This window comes from Cydia strobilella, chromosome 9, assembly GCF_947568885.1.
Source record: "Cydia strobilella chromosome 9, ilCydStro3.1, whole genome shotgun sequence".
NCBI lineage: Eukaryota > Metazoa > Arthropoda > Insecta > Lepidoptera > Tortricidae > Cydia > Cydia strobilella.
This window is the reverse complement of record NC_086049.1, coordinates 4,303,483-4,324,952: the sequence shown is the minus strand read 5'-3', so window position 1 is coordinate 4,324,952 and position 21,470 is coordinate 4,303,483. Positions and strand designations below refer to the sequence as shown.

General features: G+C 38.5%; 3 protein-coding genes and 1 non-coding gene across 8 annotated transcripts in view; 2 read left to right on the top strand and 2 right to left on the bottom strand.

The window, feature by feature from the left end:
* The window catches only part of LOC134744079 (myosin heavy chain, non-muscle), an 84,332-nt gene extending 81,916 nt beyond the window's left edge, over window positions 1–2,416 (bottom strand). For all 3 annotated transcript variants that reach the window (XM_063677746.1, XM_063677747.1, XM_063677748.1), the window contains exon 1: window positions 1,644–2,416. In XM_063677746.1, the coding sequence (XP_063533816.1) occupies window positions 1,644–1,988 (345 nt within the window). In that variant the 5' untranslated portion in view covers window positions 1,989–2,416. The remainder of the gene's footprint in view (window positions 1–1,643) is intronic.
* The window catches only part of LOC134744097 (protein C10-like), a 195,779-nt gene extending 174,309 nt beyond the window's left edge, over window positions 1–21,470 (bottom strand). Inside the window, exons 1-3 of one of the 3 annotated variants that reach the window (XM_063677787.1) lie at window positions 21,012–21,470; window positions 19,242–19,379; window positions 14,996–15,134 (exon numbers count right to left, since the gene is read on the bottom strand). In XM_063677787.1, coding sequence (XP_063533857.1) covers window positions 19,246–19,379; window positions 21,012–21,228 — 351 coding nt within the window. In that variant the 5' untranslated portion in view covers window positions 21,229–21,470 and the 3' untranslated portion in view covers window positions 14,996–15,134; window positions 19,242–19,245. Of the gene's footprint in view, window positions 1–12,335; window positions 15,135–19,241; window positions 19,380–21,011 lie in introns of those variants that run through there. The other 2 variants (XM_063677788.1, XM_063677786.1) reach the window with 2 other exon arrangements.
* On the top strand, window positions 3,949–12,569 carry LOC134744113 (uncharacterized). Its single transcript, XM_063677807.1, has 8 exons — window positions 3,949–4,399; window positions 5,525–5,599; window positions 6,396–6,562; window positions 8,068–8,164; window positions 8,512–8,635; window positions 9,358–9,494; window positions 9,962–10,110; window positions 10,988–12,569. Exons 1-8 carry the CDS (start codon window positions 4,195–4,197, stop codon window positions 11,168–11,170), a joined length of 1,137 nt encoding a protein of 378 aa, XP_063533877.1. The 5' UTR covers window positions 3,949–4,194; the 3' UTR covers window positions 11,171–12,569.
* On the top strand, window positions 16,833–16,904 carry Trnaa-ggc (transfer RNA alanine (anticodon GGC)). The gene has a single exon. It is a non-coding gene; the product is annotated as a tRNA-Ala (tRNA).

Here is a 21,470-nt window from a genome sequence, read left to right as displayed (position 1 = left end):
GGAGTCCGCGGAGCACACTTTGAGAATGGCTGGCTTAAAATGATATAACACACTACGGTTACGTTAGAAAACATAGTTACGTTAGAATAATGTGACAAGTTGTCCATCACATAGTTGTGTACAAAACTAATATGGAATATAAGGCCAATACAGACCAGATGCTGTAAAGTCTGTGTTACTGTATGTACAGTATTATCCAAAACTCCAACATATATCTGACAAATAATATCTTTCAATATGTCTGGAGAATGCATGTGTGGAGTCTACACTGTAAACTGAAGTTATGCTGCTCTATACACATTGTGTAGTTGTGCCTGTACACAAAATCACTACTAAAATCGTAAATGCGAGTAACTGTTTCTCTGTCTGTTTGTTACCTCTTCATACTTAAAACTTCTAAACTAATTTAAATGAAGCTGGTATTTAGACAGTTTGAGACCCCGGGAAGGACATAGGATAGTTTTTATCAACGTTCATCATCATTCCACGCTGACAAAGTAGCAGGCAGAAGCTGTTGACTGTAAATTTGTGCATACATGACATCTACATCAGTACTAAGTTTCAGAAAGAATTTTAAAAGGAATATGGTGTGATTTTAAATGTTAAGTCAGACTGCAGTGCCATGTTACTTATTTAAGTTCTTAAATTAAGTTATGTACACAATATTTTGTATAAACTTAACTGCAAGTTCTTACATCATCAATAGGTAACAAAAAACTTTAAAGTATGATGACTTCATTGTTTAAAGTGTGAATCATCTTAACTTAAAGCTAACAAAATTCTTATTCATGCTTGTCCATTGTCCATGTTGGAAAGCAAAATATTTGACGGAGCCCCAAATTAAAAATTTTCTTTTGACAAATTAACTGTGGACCAGGGATATAGGAGGAAGGAGAGCTGTCAATTGATTTGTTTTCGATTTTTTTCAAGGAGCCCCCACATATGCTTTGCGGAGCCCTAGGGGTCAGCGGAGCACACTTTGAGAATGGCTGTCCTAGATGTATAATTATAAAATGTGAAAAAAGGTTTTATGGGCATATTCAAATAAAAGAGGATCATGCTATTATTAAAAGGACTACAAGGATAACGATAAGGTAATATTTGTAAATTTTCCCTCTATTAATAATAAGACCTCTGCGCAGGGATAAAGTCACACAGTTTATTAACGAATAAACAAAAGACACTTAACATTCATTGTTAACCTTTTAAAGCAATGGAACAACTGAAGTATGATCAATGATGACTTTCAAGCAGCATCACTGAGGGTGTACTGTGAAAAGCAAAAAATCGAAATTTCAATATGCTTTTCTACCGCATGAATATGAGAGAGTAATAAGCAGATAACGAAATTTGGATTTTGTTTTTCACTATAGACCCACTGGTGTCTTTTGAGTATCAACCTTATAAAAAGGGAGATATGTAACTAACTAACTGGGTGTATCTGATACCCCAACCTCACTCTCGATGGATGGAGTGCCTAAACTTAATGGGCCCACAAGTTAAAACTGTTTAATAAAAATTTGTTAATTTTAAAATTAATATGGTATGATCAGATCCTCTTACTCTTGCAATCACATTGCAGGCATGGAAAACAGATGTAATAACAAAAAGACAATTATTGTTCTTAAGTTTGAGGTACTTACATAAATGAGGCCGGAGTAGTATCTGTCCTTAATGTTATGCAGCACCGATGCTTCATTCAGGCATGTCAGCTCCGCCATGTCCTCCACCTTGTCAAACTTGGGCGGATTCATCTTCTGGATGTCATCTATCTGGACCAGCATCCGCTTCCCCGACTCGGCGATCTCTACTTCCACCTCGTCTCCTCTTTCCCCCTTGATCCCGGCCGCCACGAACCCTTGGGTCTCGTGGGGCACCCATACTAAGCGCTTCTGCGTCCATTCCGCCTGAGTGGCCGGATCGTTGAAGCTGTTCCGATCCACCGACAGATACCGGAGCTCCGGGTCGTTCCTATCCATGTCAACCATCGCGAACCACGCCGCGCGCCTCGACTTGCTTTACTAACGCCGGCACTGAACACATTAAACGGTCGCGCCGACCGACACTGCACCTCACAACACTTTTAAAAATGCACCCGCGTTCCGAGACCGCGCGAGGCGCTGATACAAAATGAAGATTGCGACTGACAGGCGGCGGAGTCGCCGACGGTTACGGTAGGAGGGATGGACCGGTCGACGCCCGACTTCACGTTGAGTTTGTTCTTAATTCGTATAAGATTATTGTTGTAAGACTTAAAAGTAACGCTGTTTCGTTCACTTATCTTAACATAATTTTTGTTATAGACATAGTTTGTGAAGAGAAACGGAGAAAAATAGTTTTTCCACTGATAAATACTAAATAGCAGGAAGAAACGCAGCACAAAATCTTGCCGATTCGGTTTTTTGTCGTTGAAATTTGTTTTATGTTACTCAAATCACATCAATGCGGCGGCCGTTACTGTCTATTTTGGGATTGGCTATGTTGTAGATTTTTTTTTTTCTAAACTCGTAGTTACCAATGAAAATGGGTTTAGTAGTCTATGGTACGTTAAATAGACATTGCAAACATGCTTATGGCAAATAGAAAGATGATTTTTTTCGTTGGATTTTGAATCAGTATGAATTATAAGAAAGTTTTACTTGCAAATGCTTAAATAATTAAAATCAGTTATCCAAATAAAAAAAATATTATAATTTATTTTTCCATTAAATAGTATAAATAAACGACCCTGCACACAATGCGACAAATCACAATACAATAGGGTTACCAGTAAGGTAAAAAATTATGTAAATAAAATATTTCTTTTTTATTCTATATATTAAAAAAATTCAGTTGAAATTTTTTCAGTTAAGAGAGCGCGTAAACCCAGCAAATTAGAAAGCAATAAAAAATACGGCACGCCGTGCGAAACTTGCGACGGAAGATTTGACGATCGCGCGGATTTTATAGTTTTTCCTCAATAACTCTGAAATTATACTTCTGAATAAAAAAATTTCGTTGCACAGATATTTTATACTAAAATTATACTGTTGTGGAATGCTGGGTAATGATATAAAATTAAAAATAAATGAAAATTAGACATGTTATCGTGATTTTTTGTCTATGGAGCCAACTTGAACTTTTTAAGGTTTTGCTTGCATTCTGCCCTCGAAAATATAGTCTAGTTTCTATATGATTTTTTTAATTGCCTTTGCCCTTCATTAAAACGTTTAAAAATTGAAAATAAAAACTGCAATTTTGCAGGAGCCTCCTCTTAAATGCCTACAATCCGAAAAAAACTTTCACTTGCATCGTGGTTTCATAAAACCACACAATTACTTTTTTTTTTCAAATACCTTTTCAAACACCTATTTTCTTGCTAGACTTGACACAGTATTGGTTAGGAGTAGTTATCTAAAATTGCAGAACGTACGATAATAGTTTAAAAAAGAAATTTTATCTGCCCCTATAATCTCTACTACGTACGTGACGTCGCGAACGATGGTCCGTATGACAGTTCCTCCAAATAGCTTTTGAATAGACCTAATTTAAATATTATTGAAGAAATAGGTTTTTACCGTATTTTTGTTACTTAATTGTTACATTTCTAAATAAATAAATGTTTAAAACCCAAAAAAAAGGTAGAAACATTTGACATTGACAGTTACTCCATACAAAAATGAACTGTCATAGGGATCATCATTCGCCGCGTCAAGTATAAATGGCAAAAGCGATTCTTTATAAAAAATAAATTAATAAAAACGTCGCTTTATGCTTGCAACATTCTGCTTAAAACCTTGTGTGCAGGGTCCTTTATTACTGCTTGTCAAATGCCATTAAACACCAAATCAGCTGACGATGACAGCTGTCATTTTAAAGTGTAATACTATTTAAATGAGAATACCAAAAAACTAGTGTAATTTCATAACGTTTGCCGACTTTGTAAATTTGATTAGTAGCAATTCATTGCTCAATAGTTGAATGTATTTCACGAACCGGTTGATTGAATAATAAGCGAATAACCTTGAATTACTATCCAATTTGTTAGTGTTGATACACACGAGTATTTCTTTTATCTAATCAAGCTTGTTTTGACTTTAGTTTCTGATCTCAGCTGAAGTCAGTCAGTCAATACAGAGTTCAGTCGAGCGGCATAGTTAGGTTATTTATTTCACGTTTCATAATTTTCATATCAAATTTTAATTTTATTTTACAATGGCATACATAGTAGATATGCGTTCTGATACCGTAACAAAGCCTACCAAGGCGATGAAACATGCAATGGTGAATTCTGCGTTGGGAGACGATGTTTTTGGAGAGGACCCAACGGTGAATGCCCTGGAAAGTAAGATAGCAGCTTTGATGGGGAAGCCTACAGCGTTGTTTGTGCCTTCTGGTACCATGTCCAATTTGATTGCGAGTAAGTTTCATTTATAAGTTACCTGTATTTATAAGTTTTGTGCAAGCACTTTTCAATTTGTTAAACCCACTTGAATGTTACCAATTGTTACTTTCACAAACAAGACTGACTCAGTAATAAATATGTTAGTATGTGCTTTGCTTGAAGGAATGAACCTGTCAACTACGGAAGCCGGGTTTACTTATAGAATTCCAATTTTACCCAAATTTTAACGTTCCTGTAATTTCTAAAGTATCTACTAAGGCTTAAGTGGAGTCCTATGGTGTTAGATTAAATGTTTGTCAAATGTAACAAACCATTGATAATTGTGGCTTTCCATCAGAGAAGGGTTTTTCTGTTGGAATTTCAGGTGGAAACATCCTTATTGCACTTGAAGCATAAGGGACCCTTCTGTGATAGAAAGTCACAAGTGTTCATCCCTATCATATATTGACATTTCGATTTGTAACAAAAGACAAAATTAAACACAGGTTTCCTAAATTGTGAAGTTTTATCAATAAGGGGGCTAAAATCTATGTCTACTAAACTAATAAACTCAAGTAAATGTCTCAGCTGAGAAGTATTTATTTCGGCACTTGCCACATTTCAATAAGAGCCACTGCAGACTAGCATCTCCTGAGCATTGGCGTCTAGTCAACACTATTGGTGCTGCTCGATGCAACATTGGCGCAACTGCGCAGTAACGCCACTATCCATAGCGCCGACTAGACGCCGACGTTTAAAAGAAGCTAGTGTGGGGTGGCCCTTAGGAAGCTTGGGGCCACTGGGCAGATTTCTAATTGTAACTATTTTCATCATCATCATTCGCTCGCCCTTGTCCCGTTCACTTGGGGTTGGCGCAGCATGTCTTTCTCTTCCATACCTCTCTGTCACCCGTCATCTCATCATTCACTTGTGTTCGTTTTATATCATCTCTCACACAGTCCATCCACCTTTTCCTCTCCTCATACCTCCCTCCACATTTATTCTTAATACCTTTCTCGTCACATGACTTTCATCCCTCCGCATCACATGCCCATACCACGTTAGGCGATTTGCCCTTACTTTTTCTGTCATAGGTGCAACTTTCAGGCTTCCTCTTATAATTGTAACTATTTTATTAAACAATATTTTTCCTTATTTCAGTCATGGTGCACTGCAATAAGCGAGGCTCGGAAGTCATTGTTGGAGACAAGGCACACATTTACAAATATGAACAAGGCAAGTCGTGCTCATCTTTCATATATTTACATCAAAGAGTTTTAATTACAGAAAGTTAAAACTCAAAAAAATCGTGCATCGAGTTTAAGAGCTGATGTAGATAGTGCTGTATACATAGATCTGTACATTATGCGGTAATTCTGGCTGTCAAAAGTTGACCGTTGACAATTCAGTTACCTCAAAACTATCTCAAAACTTATAACACGATACAGTGCAATATAGTTCAGCCATAATACTTTGGGCACAATTTTTTTTACACTTTATAAGTACACTTTATGGCCTTTGACACCTTGGTAGAATTGCTTCGATGAGTTCCTATTAGATGACTGTGTAAACTGACTTTAAAATGTATCAAAAATAAGATTCTCAGTTGACTTTTTTTCTACACCTACACCCAATACTGTTAATTCTTTATAAGACACCATTTTTTTTTTATCTAACACTAAGGTTTTAAAACTAACACGGGACTTAATCGCGTACAAACTTACGTTTATTTATGGCCTGACGTTTCGAACGTGACGTTACGTTCCTGGTCACAGGCAGACTGGCGAGGATTTGTATCAACATCTTCTTCTTCACGTTCGAAACGTCAGGCCATAAATAAACGTAAGTTTGTACGCGATTAAGTCCTGTGTTAGTTTTAAAATTATGAGTGAAAATCGTGTTAGTTTAAATCAGTACACTATCAGGTTGACAGAAATTATGCAAAATTGAACCATTTAAACAAAGTTAAAAATCATGTGGGAAATATATTCCCTCTATCTTATAAAGGCTTAAACATCTATGTCGTCTTCAGGCGGCGCAGCACACGTCGGCGGCTGCCTGTTATCCACAATGGAGAACAATCCCGACGGCACCTTCGACCTGGAGAAGATGGAGAAGCGGATCCGAGGCACCGACATACACGAGCCAATCACGTCGCTTGTCTGCATTGAGAATACGCACAACGTTTGTGGCGGGAAGGTAAGCCAAATAATTTTAATTAAGGGGCGTATAACGTCAGCATGTAACAGAAGCCATTTCGATGTATAGGTGCGTCTACCCTAGGCGAGCTGAGCACGAGCCGAGCACAAATTCGTATAGTGTGTACCGACGGCCGAGCACGAGCACTTATAGGAATTTGTGTTCCGCTCGTGCTCGGCTCGCCTAGCGTAGACCCACCTTATGCAAAACAAGGAAATTGCGATTTTGTCCGTAAAATATTGCGTTTATATATATAGTTGCTATACAATTTTTTATGTATGGAATCGAATGGTACCATTCTTTTTTTCCCTTTTGGATGTTTAATACATACATTTTGAAACTTTGAGGTCCTGTATTTTTATTATTATTCCAATATACTTATTTATTAAGTTTCCAATTTATTTTCTATCCATTTAACTAGTAGTTATAAAATTCAACATGTGTGAACAACCCTATTATTTACGCACAGGCGCATAAATTAAATAGGTGAGGTGCAGTGCAGAGGTTACCAATAAAATAGATAAAGACTGCTTTGACCGGACAATAATTGCCTATGTTAATTATATTTGAGCACTATTTCGCACTTATCTATCAAATTAATTGGCGGTGTTCTCAGCTGGTTGATAATGTTCATTAGAGATATGCAGGTACCAGAGGCCAGTAAATAGAAAAGACCGACAACTTCCGTACAACACCGCGTTCTCCGTTGTGTCTTATATTATAATTGTTGTAGGTGGCGTTATTTACTATTTTTCCATTTTAGCTTTGCGTGTATGAAAACTATCACCTTGCTGCTATTTCTGACATATAGGGCCTAAAGAAAATATAAGCTATATGAATTTGAATCACTGACTGTGGTTTGACTTTTCATGATGTGGCCAACCAATAATTAAATGATTGCCACATCATGAAATGATCGTCTCTTACATCTAGCCACGACACGTACATACCTACCAGTCATCAAAATAGGTTCACTTGCTTATGCAAGTTTATAGCGTTCGCTTATGATTAATATCTCGCTTGCAACGCCACCTATTGGGCGACAAGGAGATACATTCTGCGAGTGTGGAGTCCCCCAAACAACAATACACATGAGACAGTGTCCCTTATGCTCTACTACGTGCACTGAGGAAGATCTGAGGGCTACACCTCGAGGGCTAGAAGTGGCAAAGCATTCTTCTTCTCTTCTTCATTTTCTGTTACCCCCTGCTGGGGTGTAGGGCTCGAATCTTGTTCTTCCATTGACTTCGGTCTTGGGCAGCTTGAGCTTGGGTAACCTCCTCTCACCCCATCCCCAATACACCCAGCTCTTGCTCCACAGAACGACGCCAAAGCATTGTCTTGTTTGTGTTTGTCTGGCAAAGCATTGGCAGACAAAAATTTAGTTTTAAGAAGTTTGATCCCTTTACATGAAAAAGAACGCCACCTATCGGTCGAATTTCCCTGAAATAAAGAGGAAATTGTGTAGTGTAGGTGTAACTAATTGAGCTGAATGTGGTTTCTAGGTGCTGCCCATGAAATGGCTTGATGAGCTGTCTGTCATCTGCAAGAAACATTCATTACCTATACATGTGGATGGAGCCCGCATCTTCAATGCGGCAGGTAAAATACGCAAGTTTAGTAATTTGATTTATTTAAATTGATAATAGCGCAATATCTTTCCTAATCTTGGAGTTACCAATTGTACATTAATGTAGAATCTGATACTTGGTACCTACCTTTGGCAGTGACAATGCATGGCCGCGCGCGCACTTACTTCACATAAAAATTGACGGGGACTTACGAGCGAGGACGATGGAAGTGTCACCAGACTTCTACGAAAATGTGATGTTTATATCACTTCAATACTTTGTTCTGTCAATGTTGTTACAAAGTTACCCTCGTCGGTTAAAAATAGTTTTCAACAGTGGTTCGTTTTTAACTTGTTTAACCACAACTTTCTTTTTTAGCATACCTAAATGTTCCCGTGAAAGAAGTAGTCAAGCACTGCGATAGCATATCCGTGTGTTTCAGCAAAGGCTTGAGCTGTCCGGTCGGCTCAGCGTTAGTGGGCTCCGTACATTTCATTGAACAGTAAGTATGCCATATGGTAGTGAGGTAATATAACCCATTGAGTCTCGCTTACGCTGTATTGCGATGGCAGAAAAGTTACCTCCGAGTCCCATGGACGCGATTTCATACAAAATGTATGAAAAGTGAAAACCCCCCGAAGATTTAGAGGTTTTTATCATTGTCTTTGGCTTGGAATCGAGGGGGGTTATGGTAACTAGCCGGCCATACATCAAAACTTGCCAAGACAAATGCAAGTTTCGTTTGTAAAAATAAATATTCAGAATAGAATATAATGGGAAATCTGATTATAGGTCTCTCTTTCGTAAAACGTCAACGCCTTTGTTCCCACTCCCTTTTTAGGGTTCCGTACCCAAAGGGTAAAAACGAGACCCTATTACTAAGACTCCGCTGTTTGTCTGTCACCAGGCTGTATCTCATGAACCGTGATAGCTAGACAGTTGAAATTTTCACAGATAATGTATTTCTGTTGCCGCTATAACAACAAATACCAAAAACAGAGTAAAATAAATATTTAAGTGGGGCTCCCATACAACAAACGTGATTTTTTGCCGTTTTTTGAGTAATGGTACGGAAGTACGGAACCCTCAGTGCGCGAGTCCGGCACTTGGCCGGTTTTGAAGTTATAATGTCCATTACCAGCATACAAGGACTAGAAAACTCTCCAGCCATTAAAATGTTATCACATTTCACATCAGCTCATTAGTTCTTATTTTTTATTTCAGAGCGCGACGCGTCCGAAAAATGTTAGGAGGCGGTATGCGGCAAGCCGGAGTGTTAGCGGCGTGTGCACTCGTAGCGCTCGATGAAATTGTTCCCCAACTGGAGTTGGACCACAAACGCGCAAATAGAATGGCTAAAGGTAGAGCATAACACATTAACAGCGACACTCATAACCTCTCCTGCGTGTGACTGTCCGAAAAGTTACCGAACCGAAGTATGAACTGAGTTAACTGAGCATAAATGTACGTTATGTCTTTGTAATACGGTTTAAGAATTGTCAGTCAACAGTGCGGAAGATGGAACACGACCGGGCTCTGTTTTGAGACATCACTAATTAGTCGACGGAGACGTAAGACGACTCGTGGTCTTTAGACACTAAGCGTTCCCATAGGGAGCGTACATGTCATGCAGTATCAATGCCAAATTTAAGTTTTCGATATAGCCCACAAGCCTTTCAAACCTCCTTCATGTGTTCATAAATTGTCGTACCTAAGTGGCATTTACATATTGATTATATTTTATTTTCCTTGTGTGTGTACAGACCTACTATCAAACCAAAAAATTGTTGCGATGCCAGACTACTGATAAAAAAAATCTCAATTCCAGTAATCGAAGGCATGTTCCTCAAATGCTTCACCGTGGACGTCCAAAACCAGCACACCAACATAGTTCTTGTAAGACTCACACCGAAATGTCCCGTCGGAGCGGGAAGGGTCGTGCAGAGGTTAGCGCAAGTGTCGCTGCAGGAGACTCAGGTTTGTACTGACACTTGACTGTGGACCTTATGTCATTGTAACAAGGTTTATGAAGTTAGCAGCAAAGATGATGATTGTATAAGAAAGTGGGCGTCCAGAACCAGCACATAAACATAGGTAGTTCTAGTGAGACTCACACCGAAATGTCCCGCCGGAGCAGGAAGGGTCGTGCAGAGGTTAGCGCAAGTGTCGCTGCAGGAGACTCAGGTTTGTAGTGACACTTGACTGTGGACCTTATGTCATTGTAACAAGGTTTGCAAAGTTAGCAGCAAAGATGATGATTGTATAAGAACGTGGGCGTCCAGAACCAGCACATAAACATAGGTAGTTCTAGTGAGACTCACACCGAAATGTCCCGCCGAAGCGGGAAGGGTCGTGCAGAGACTGCAGAGTTTAGCGCAAGTTTCGCTGCAGGAGACTCAGGTTTGTACTGACACTTGACTGTGGACCTTATGTAATTGTAATAAGGTGTATGAAGTTAGCAGCAACGATGATGATTGTATAAGAACGTGGGCGTCCAGAACCAGCACATAAACATAGTTCTAGTGAGGCTCACACCAAAATGTCCCGTCGTACAGAGCTTAGCGCAAGTTTCGTCCTCCATATCTCTAAGCCGTATAAACCGAAACCAGTCTCAAAAACACGTATTAGAGAAAGACGTTTTAGAGAAATTACCAAAAAAAATATGCAAATGTATCTGAAAAAATATGATGGATTTTTCTCTGCTACTGTAAGACTGGGACAGATACCTACCTACTGGTAAATATCGGCGGTGGCTACTTTCTATCACACTGAAGACCAGTCAGTTACCGGGATGGTTTTAGTCAAACAAATACATACATCCATATTGAATCTAATTGTCACATTTGTGTTACAGGGCGACTGCAAAACGGCAAACGACGAAGGCGTGATTCTAAAAAGCATCATATTCGACGACCAAACTATTCGCTTTACACTCCACAATGGCATAACAGATGAGGACCTGTGGCTGGCCATCATGAAAATCACCTACGTGTTCAAGGAGATTGAAGCGGAGGCGGGGAAAGCTACTAAAATTTAGGACGTTTAACGGGGCTGGCCGGTCGAATTATTTTACAGATGACGCCACCATAGGGACCGTGCGCGTTGGAGGGTCTGCCATCTTGTGGCCTGAATCGGAAACATAAACATGTACATTGCCAAAACAAGTGCTACCATCTACCGTTCTCGTACGTTTTCTTGTGCATAGTAGGTTCACATTTACTCCTCGCGACAAAAATCTGACGGCTCCCATGCTGCCCTGGTTTTACCTGTCAATCCTACGGATAGTGTCTTGGTTTTTTTGTTTTCTCCAAACCTCATAGAACAAAACTAGAGATGTAAAACCTATGCTGGCGCTATCTATACGAAGCTTTGACTGATGCCAACCCCATTGATACAGTCCATGACTACCTGGGCTCACAATAAAAATAAAAACGCTCCGCGCATCTAATCTAAGCGTTGATGGCCATGTGTCTAGTTTAAAATGGAAGCATTTTTGTCATAACCGTCGCATAAGGGTTGGTTGAACTACGCACAATCGGCGAACTCATTAATGTCAAATATGGCGCTGGTACCGATAGCAAGTTTAATTCTATACAAGAAAATGGTACCATTGGTAACGAATTTGATTCAACCGACCTTTGCGGACCAGTAACGTCTAGCTTTTTGCTGTTAGGGCTCGCCTCGCTTTCAATTAGAATCTCTTGCAATATTGGTATATCATACAAACCAACACATTGACTAGTATTTGTAAACCTTAAAACTCGACCAAGACTGCGTTTACAATGTGGCTTGCAAAAATACTAAAGCATTTATTTAGGATTATGTTAGGCGATATATTTATTTTTATGACAATAAGAATTGGTTAGATAGTATACCGTACCATACCTATATAGTTAATTATGGGTTATTCCCACTAGTTACCACCAAGTTGGACTAGGATTTTTTTACCACTGGTAACTATGCCCAAAAAATTTACTCGTAACATTGTGGCAAATTTAGACAATAAATGAAGCAAATTTCATATGCTGTGCCAATCACGACTTTATATTAATAATTATAAGGTTATTATTCGAATGTAAATGAAAATACATACATATTAAGTAAAGTTATGTAGAGTTAGACCACGAAGTCTGCAGAGATTTTGACAGCATTACCAGTATTATTTATACGTCATAATTTCATAGAAGTTTGATGTTTAAAATAACACCAAGGGCCCGTTTCTCAAAAGATTGTAACTTGAAATACAAGTGGAAGTCCCTTTCTAACAAAAGCTGTCAGAAAGTGACATCGGCTTGTATTACAAGTTATGTACAAGCTTTTGAGAAACGGGTGTGGTCAAAATATCTGCAGACTTTTCTTGGTTTGACTCTATGACAATGTTTATTGTTGACGTTATCGGTAAGTACAATACAATGTTGTGATGAGATATACTTATCAAATATACAATTGTTATACATATTCCTTTAATCAATTTTATTATTTACCTCCTAGTTGTAGCTTTTACCTATTACATATTTTACAAAACTATCACCTGCACAAACAGCCGTAAATTTTTCCCACTCTTTAAACATAAGACAATATTATCTATGGTTTTTCATTTCATTTCAAATACATTATTGTGGATTTGTGGCAGAGATAAAGTCTCCGCACGAGCTCCAAGGATTTTAGGTGAACCCCCATCCTCCCAAAAATCCTCGGATCTCTCAAAAATACTATATATTATGATTTATAGGTAATTAATTTCGTTATCATAAGCATACCTTGATAAAATACTGATACAAAACGAGTGGGCATAGCACACTGCTTCGCAATTCAGAACGACGTCCGATGCTGCGATTTTTAACTTTGTACTGTAGAATTCGTATGCAAAAATCGCACGGTATACTTAGAGGATATAACCAAACGGAGTAGCCATTAACAGGAGTTCCCCTCTGTCGAAAATAGTCTGCCAATGGTCATACACAATGTATGGACTGACGTTTATCTGACATGGCTATTTTTACGTTACGTATACATTTGACGTTCCCCTCCCCCGCAAAAATCAGCAGACTTTTTTGTACAGAAAATTACAGACAAGGCGTCTCCGTTTGATTATATCCTCTAAGACGGTAATAACACACTGGCTCCGTCTCTCCGTGCGAAGGTGCAAATCGCACGACGATTCGTGGTTTCGGACGAAGATGCGGTGCGCGCCGCGGGGTATGCCACACTGAGCTCCATGGGTACCGTACAACCGTACGGATTTTTGTACGTAGACGCGATTCGACACGCACCGCAGCTTCGGACGAAGATACGAAAAAAAATCGCACCACCGGACCGTCGTCGCCGCTCGCGAATTCGTCGCTTCGCACTTCGGAACGACATGCGACGGCAGTGTGCTATGCTCCTTAAAGATACCTTATTTAGAAAGTGTTTATCATAAGAATATAAATATGTTTAGCCTCGTGAGATCCCACGTACACAATTTCCCATCAATTCTGAACTTTTATTGATTAACTAACGGTTCCAAATTCAGAAACATAACAACTGATTTATATCTCAGCCGGATAAGTAAAAACTTCAAGCTTAAATTTCAAACTAACGAAAAAGTCCCTTTTTCCCTTGTCACTGAGATTAAATTCCATTTAAATGGAAGAGACTTATATATATTTATTTTTTCAAAATACACGACAAAACTAATATTAACAGGGGCTTGAGACTACGAGCATTGCTTCCATTTATTCCTATCACAATAATTCAGTGTTATTATCTTGACTCGAGTCTTGAGTCTAAATTTGAAAAACTCGACTCCTTGTTACAAAAAAATGAGTTCTCTGAAAAGGCTAGTCTCCACAAAAGACTTGGGTCTCTAACAAGTTGAAGTTTTAATTATATCCAGAGGAGTCAAAGGACTCGAGTCTTAACCAACACTACAATAAATTCACAAATGTCACACTCCATCACAATCAAACAACCATCAAATAATCCTATTCTGTTCGTTCCACACCCTCACCAACTCACTGTGATCACTGTATCCATGAGAGGCTATCACTTCGCTATACTCCTCGTTACTACATTTCTTCTTGTAAAAATAAAAATGTGGACAATGCGTCGGCTCTATGCCAACCTTTTTCGCGACTATACCCAAATATATATCATCAAATCTGAAATGCTTAACATATAAACTCCCTATGTACATTATTTTAATAGCTTTGTTAGATAGGACGTAAGCGCCCGCAGTGACATAAGACGGCCAACGGTTCCATGGATATTCATCTCTAGATACTTTCCATTTACTAGTAATATATCTATGCGGCGCTGATTTAAAGACGTAACCGGCGAAAAGTAGTCTGTCTCTTTCGGTTTCATAAAAAGTCGTGCTTAATCCTGTTGGAGGTTGCTCTGATACATAGTTCAAAAGATTACTAACTGATATATACATATCGTCATCTGTGAATAAATAATAATCTGCCGTAGAGCAATGTTCATACGCCCAGCGAAAAGACATCATAGTCTTAATAGTATTGTTATAATAATTATCATGAAAATCTATCTGTATTATATCCTCATGTTCGTCCATTTCTTTTTCTATCATCCTTTGCGTTTGGGATTTCATGTCATTTATTCCAAGAAAGAAGAGGATTTTGACGATGCGTCCTGGTAGATAGCTCTCTTGGCCATAAGTCTGTCTTATAGCTTTCCTGTGTTGAAAATGATTTATAGCAGATTTGACTAATATAAACAAGTCAAGTTTCTCTACAGCATTACATTTTCCAAAATTACTAAGAAACCTATATGGGTATATGTTTATAGGAGTTACACTAGGTTTATTACCAGCTAATATATCGACAACAATTGGCCGAATATCCGTGTTGAGTGGATAGTCAAATTCACTGTCAAAATCTCTTGAGAACACATAGTCAGTAACACCACAGAAGTAGTAAAGAAACACGAGCACACACACAGTAAACACGTAGAGATTTCTTCTCCTTTTCATTTTGGATTGTTCATTGATTTTGCATCTGGAATAGAGACAATCTTCATTAAATTCGACTAGTAAAAATATGCACAAACCACGTTAAAACACCTAACATGATTTGCTCTTATCTACTGCACTAATTCATAATAGCACGAGCCGACACATCATAACTTCATATATTTGTTTTAATTACTCTACACCAGAGACCGATAAATAAAAGAATTGTCAACCTCTATACAAGTAGGTAATTATCTACACTTCTGACTACATCGTTGTACGTAAAGAGACAGCAATATTCTGCATTAATTGCTTCGAAGCAGTACCACCTATGTACAACAACGATAAGACATGAAACTTTGTTTAGAAATTGGATGTCTCTGGCTTAGGGTGGTATTCCATCTGTCCAATGTGTATTGCGTCTCACATTTTGCTTAATGAGAGAGTGAGACGCAATGACATTGGACAAAGAAATTCGACAGGAGTAACGTAAATATACCACAATCCACAAAACGAAGTGTGACCCCATGGTCACACTACGACGATCAATGCTCACGCCCCTTTTCTACCGTGAGCATTGATATACTAAGATCGTCTATCTACATATATGTCTCTCTTGCATAATTCGCGCGATAAAGATGAGATCTGATCTGTCAGAGCTTCGTTACGACGTTGCGTTTACGGAGGTCAGAGAACCGTTTTATACATCGTATTTTATATAGTATCTCGTAGTAGTATTTTTCACGTACGTTTATACGTTTTTAATGTCTTGCGCGTTTGCCTATTATGTTTTCACTTGATAACATAATAGGCAAGCGAAAATACCTAATTATGTACCTACATTTAAAACTTTCACATTGTGAAATCTCACATATTGTCTCTGTACCTAAGACACCTGAGAAAATTCACACAATGACAGTCCTGCCACAGTGACCGGAGTGATAGTTGAAGTTATATCAAATATAAAATCATTCCCGGACCGATCGGACCCCGACCGTATAGCCGAGCGGTTCAGGCACCTGTCCGGTAAACGGGGGACGCTGGTTTGATTCCAGCTCTGAGGCTTTGGTCATTTTTTCCTTCGTATATGACATTTATTTCAGTATATAGTTTAAATAGTAGTGTGTCTACTTGAAAAAACACAAATTAACATATTTTCATAGAAAATAATTTAATTTGTTCTTAGAGTAAAATCATCCCGTACGCCAACGCGTCCTGCTCCTGCCTGTCCTGCCGTGTAAGGCACTTGTAAGGGCGTGTTTTTTTAACAAACTGATGTTATTTAATTTAGTCGTTGTGTTGTATCTTCTTGCTGTGTAACTTTTTCTTATTTAACTACTAGCTTCGCACGGGTTACACAAAAACTTTATAAATTATACACTAAAACCTTCCTCAAGAATTACTCTATTGATAGGTGAAAACCGCATCAAAATCCGTTGCGTAGTTTTAAAGATCTTGTTTTATACTATGTAGTGATTTGTGACTGTTATTTTTATGTTTTTTTTTTGTCTGTTACCTTTCGTGATTCTTCTCACTTGATGTTCCTCATCGGAAGATCCAGCAACATGCTGAGATGACGCCATTTCGTGGCACTTTAATTTTATTCTGTTTTCTTTTATATTATGTAATGTCTCGTTTGTTTGTGCTTACGAATAAAATTCTATTCTATTCTATGTAAATGTTAATATATTTTTCCTTTTTTTATTGTGGGTCGTCACAGTTGAATTCGCGTCGATTGACGGATGGTCAGCTGGCGCAATTGGTAACGCATTGGACCGGCAATCCAAGGATGTGGGTTCGAGTCCCACGTTGACCAGAGTTGATCATCGTTAATTTTTTCATTGTGATTGACATCTGTATATACAATTTATAGACTATTCTATGTAGTTGTATGCAGCTTTTAAATAAGTCGTCTTGCTTACCTGCAGACTGCAGAGTCAGTGTGGGCATCGGTATCGCCTAGGTCACAATGGCACACTGCACAGTGTTCGGACTAATTGACTCAATGATAGGTACCTGTCCTACATGATCTAAGTTAGGTTAAGTCTTGACTACTAGATTGGATAAGTCGGTGTTGTTAATAAGACTGACTCAGGTGTTAGTATATGAAAACTGCTTGTTATTTTATTACACTATATATTTTCACACAATAGACTATGAACACCACAAACAATGGTTACAAGGCTTATGTATTGAGTTCGTTATTATCAAGACAATGATGTGCGTAAGTAGTACAGTCGCCATTAGATATATCAGAGCGGCCGAGGTGATCAAAAATATCTAAACACGCAATCTAACTCTCAATAGAGGCGTCATCAGATATTTGATACCTTATTGCAACCAGATAAGAGCTATAACCGCGAACTGTTTTATTTGTTCGGTCTTATGCCTCTTATCCCTCGAATAAGCAAGAGCGATAGAGAGGTAGATAACGAAACTTGTTAGCGGTAGGCCTTAGGCTCTTAGGGTCTGCAAATGGTCAGTTAACTCTGTTCCTGTTAGAATAGAATGTGTGAAGTGTTTGTTTGTCTTTTGCAGAAAAATACGCGATTTTGCATCGTTGTAGACATGCGTCCTGCGTCAGCATTATAGAGACTGGGTATGGGTTGATACATTACAAGTATTACGAACAAATTAACTTTAAATCATTTTTGTATGAGCCTCAAATATACCTACACGTATAAAAATCAGTAAGAATGACTGATTTTTCATTATGTGTTTGGCATTGGCAAGACTCATGATAATACTGTTCTTTTTTTTAATGATAGGATTATTCTCAATATTCTCATATATTCCCCTATCTGGTTGCAATAAGGTATCAAATATCTGGTGAGTACCTTAATAACAACCAAATAATAAAATGAAATACCAATGTTTTTCCAAGCCAATAAATCCGAATTTCAAAGTAATGTAAGAAATATATATACCAAATTACAAACAATACAATACAATATACCTTACTTCCTCCTTTTGATGATAAGATCATACTCTATAGTCTATGCTCTATACTAATCCATATCCATACTTCCATACTTGTCTGTTACCTCTTCACGCTTAAATCACTGAACCAATTAAGTTGAAATTTGGTACAGAGATTGTTTGAGTCCCGGGGAAGGACATAGGATAGTTTTTATCCGTGAAATAATCCCTTAAGTTGGTAAAAAATATCTCACTTCTACCCCGAAAGTGGGATAATTGGGGCATAGCCTGTTAATGGATGTAAGCATTTTGCTCAAATTGAATTATCGCCTTTAATTTTTAAATCAGCATCAGGGGTTATAATTGTCTCTCAAATAAGGAAGTTTGTACAGGGAATCAATCAAAACCAGATTGGATAAAAAAGAAGCTACCCAAATTACTAATTCCACGCAGACGAAGTTGCGGGCAAAAGCTAGTACCAGGGGGGTGTCACTGCGCAGTTTAGGTATATTTGGCCGGCGCACCGCCCGGGAAGGTGTATGGCAGTGGGCTGCCGCTCGGCTCGCACGATAGCCGTGTCACGTGGCGCTCGCGCAAAATTGAAAATACGCAATGGCTTCGAAACCTAAATCGCGATCTAATCTGTATAAAAGATAATGTTCTGTTTACGGATGTCTGAATAAACGGAAGAACAAGGAAGCAGAAAAAACATATTTTTTAAATAAATTCCGGTCTATATTGACCGGTCATATTTTCAAAGGAATAAGTACTTCTGTGGCATACCTACTTCCGTGAGAATCAGACATACTATCTCCGGCTAAAAATTTTATGTTTACAGAATCAACGTTTGTAATTCCTACATATTTATCTTAAAAATAATAAATCAGTAAGTATAGGTATAGGTACAAAAACTTGTCAAGTGACAACCCCGTGCCGACACTCGCAGCTCGGTCATAAAACTGCCGCGCAAAGAAGATTCACGGTTCGTGCGCGGTTATAAGTTTCAATTTTGCTTGCAGGCCGCCGCCTACACTCGCCAGTTTTATACCTTAAATCTGGCTTTTGTGAAGGAGTGAATTTTCTGTACGGTAGTACTATTAGTTATTCTGTGCTAGTACAGTATAATTTCATATTAATATTGGAATTATCTAAAAAAAATTGATTAAGAACCAAACAAGGAAACAAAAATTGCCAAGCCATAAAACTGGAGTTTTGAATATAATTAGAAACATACCAAATTACAAAGATGTGTCCACAGTGGAACTGATGGAGACCGGTGGCAGGTAGTGGCTGCGGATCTGGTTGTGGAGGCGGGACACTTCAGCATCCAGGCTCTCCGTCTCACGAACTAGTTGAGTGAACTGCACTACACCTGGAAGTATTAATGAGTTTAAACATATTTACTAATAGGCATGGGACACGGTAGCGGCAGAATATGGTTTTAAACAAATCAAATATCATTTATTTCCACATATGACCATCAAACCTTCAAGAAAACATTCAACAAACATTTTACAAATGGACAAAACACAAGTGCAGGGCATTGATATGCACGTATCAGCTATTTTAAGCTGCCTGTGCATTCATATACAGGGTGGGCACAGGGATTCCGACAGACTTTAACCGTGGATTCCTGGCAGTGTTACGAAAGAAAAATGTTATATCAACATGGGTCCAAAATTGCCTAATTAATTTACTTAATTTCTGGAACAAAATAAATCAATTAACGATAGTACTAACTTGTGAACGTATCTTTAGGCATAGTAATCAGATTATCCTATGACTTTAAATGTAAAACTTTGACTCATGTGACAAGGCTACCTATCATTTTTAAGTCATTTCTAGTGACTGAGGCTATGTTTACGGCCAGTATGTTATTACCAGAAAAAGTTTGCACACTACTCGATACTTTGGTAGAAGGTAAGTTGATAATTTTGGAGTACTTCTTGAGATTAGATCATTGCACCAAGGTATGAGAGTTCGTTTAGTCGTATCATGGTTTTTTACACAGCAATCGCCTCGCTTCCAACAATACACATAAAATTAATTTCCCTAAATACCTAAAGCAAACTTTTTGCTGTCTGCTGTTATTGGCAGTCTAGTTTATAGCAGGTGACAGGTAAGTTTACTATTTTTAACACTTCTGCTTTGCATGTGTGATTGTTTGTGTCTTGGTATGTATGATTACGTCACATTATAAGGGCGTGTTAGCCTTGAGTTTTTTTAACTTCGAAATTACTTAAATAATTGAATATCTCGTAAATTAGGCTTTCTATGGCATTGTTATATTACTTTTTTTTATCCAAATAGGCACTAGAATTCATGGTTAAAGTGTGTCGGAATCCCTGTGCCCACCCTGTATATAATAATAAAAGAGCGTACTCCCATCGTAAAGCAATATACTTACAACCCTTCTCATGTTGTGGGTGTCCATGGGTGATGGTAATCACTTACCAACATGCGATTCGTTTGCTCAGACAATGAGCTCCGGCTATATCATGAAAAAAAACTGAGTCTGGATACACACCAACTAACATACATGAATAGCTTAGAGCTAAAACCATCACTCGCTACAAAGGCTTGGCTGATTGACTTTGTTGTGTCACCTGTTATGGTACAGATGCGCTAAGCCAGGCCCAGAAACAAAAATGGAGATGGGCTGGCCATGTTGCCAGATAGACCTTACAAGCGACAGCATGGAGAGGTCCAAAAAAGAAAGCAAAGACGGCCATTGGCACGCTGAGCTGACATAGTTAAGGTAGCAGGGGCCAACTGGGTATGGGAGGCCCAAGATCGAGAGAGGTGGAAGATTCTGGAAGATACCTCATAAGAGGGTTCTGGTGTGATTTTTTCATATCCTAGACTAAGTTTTGCAAATAAGTTTATATTCATATTTTTTACCCAGAAATAAAAGGCTTTTTTATTTTATTTATTTTTATGGTACAGGTTTTGGCAGGTGAAGTAGCCCGGGTCCCGATTCCGATCCCGGAAAAAACATGCTTACCTTCCCGGGTACCACTGAATCCATGTCGCTTGATAGTCTCCATCTCGATCTGCACCACCATGGGGAACACAATCTGCATCATTTTCAGCATCTCATTGCCCGCGGCTTCCTTAGCTTCGTCCAGTTTGCACGAGTAATCAGGGGAGTCCAGCGCGTCAATGATCTCGGACAGAATCTGCCGGATCTGGTCAACGGACACGTTCTGCGGCGATGCCATTGTCAGCAGACTTCATGTAGTGATTGATCGTCGGTATTGCTATTGCAGACAAAGTTAAGTCTGTACTTGTGTAAGCAGTAGCACTTGCTCGTTTCGTCTTGCTAATAAAATAAACAACGAGTTTTAACGCAAATAATTACAGTAATAAGAACCATTTATAAGTTTCACAGTTAGGATTGATATCAAAGCCACCAAACTTGAGAATTGATAAGATAAATATAAATTATTCTAAAGATTAACGC

What these genes read in the sequence shown, in the direction of transcription:
- LOC134744113 (XM_063677807.1), top strand. Translation starts at nt 4,195, where the DNA reads ATGGCATACATAGTAGATATGCGTTCTGATACCGTAACAAAGCCTACC. An exon ending in CATGTCCAATTTGATTGCGA is followed by an intron (nt 4,400 to 5,524) that starts GTAAGTTTCATT and finishes TCCTTATTTCAG; the next exon opens with TCATGGTGCACTGCAATAAG. An exon ending in CCGCATCTTCAATGCGGCAG is followed by an intron (nt 8,165 to 8,511) that starts GTAAAATACGCA and finishes TTTCTTTTTTAG; the next exon opens with CATACCTAAATGTTCCCGTG.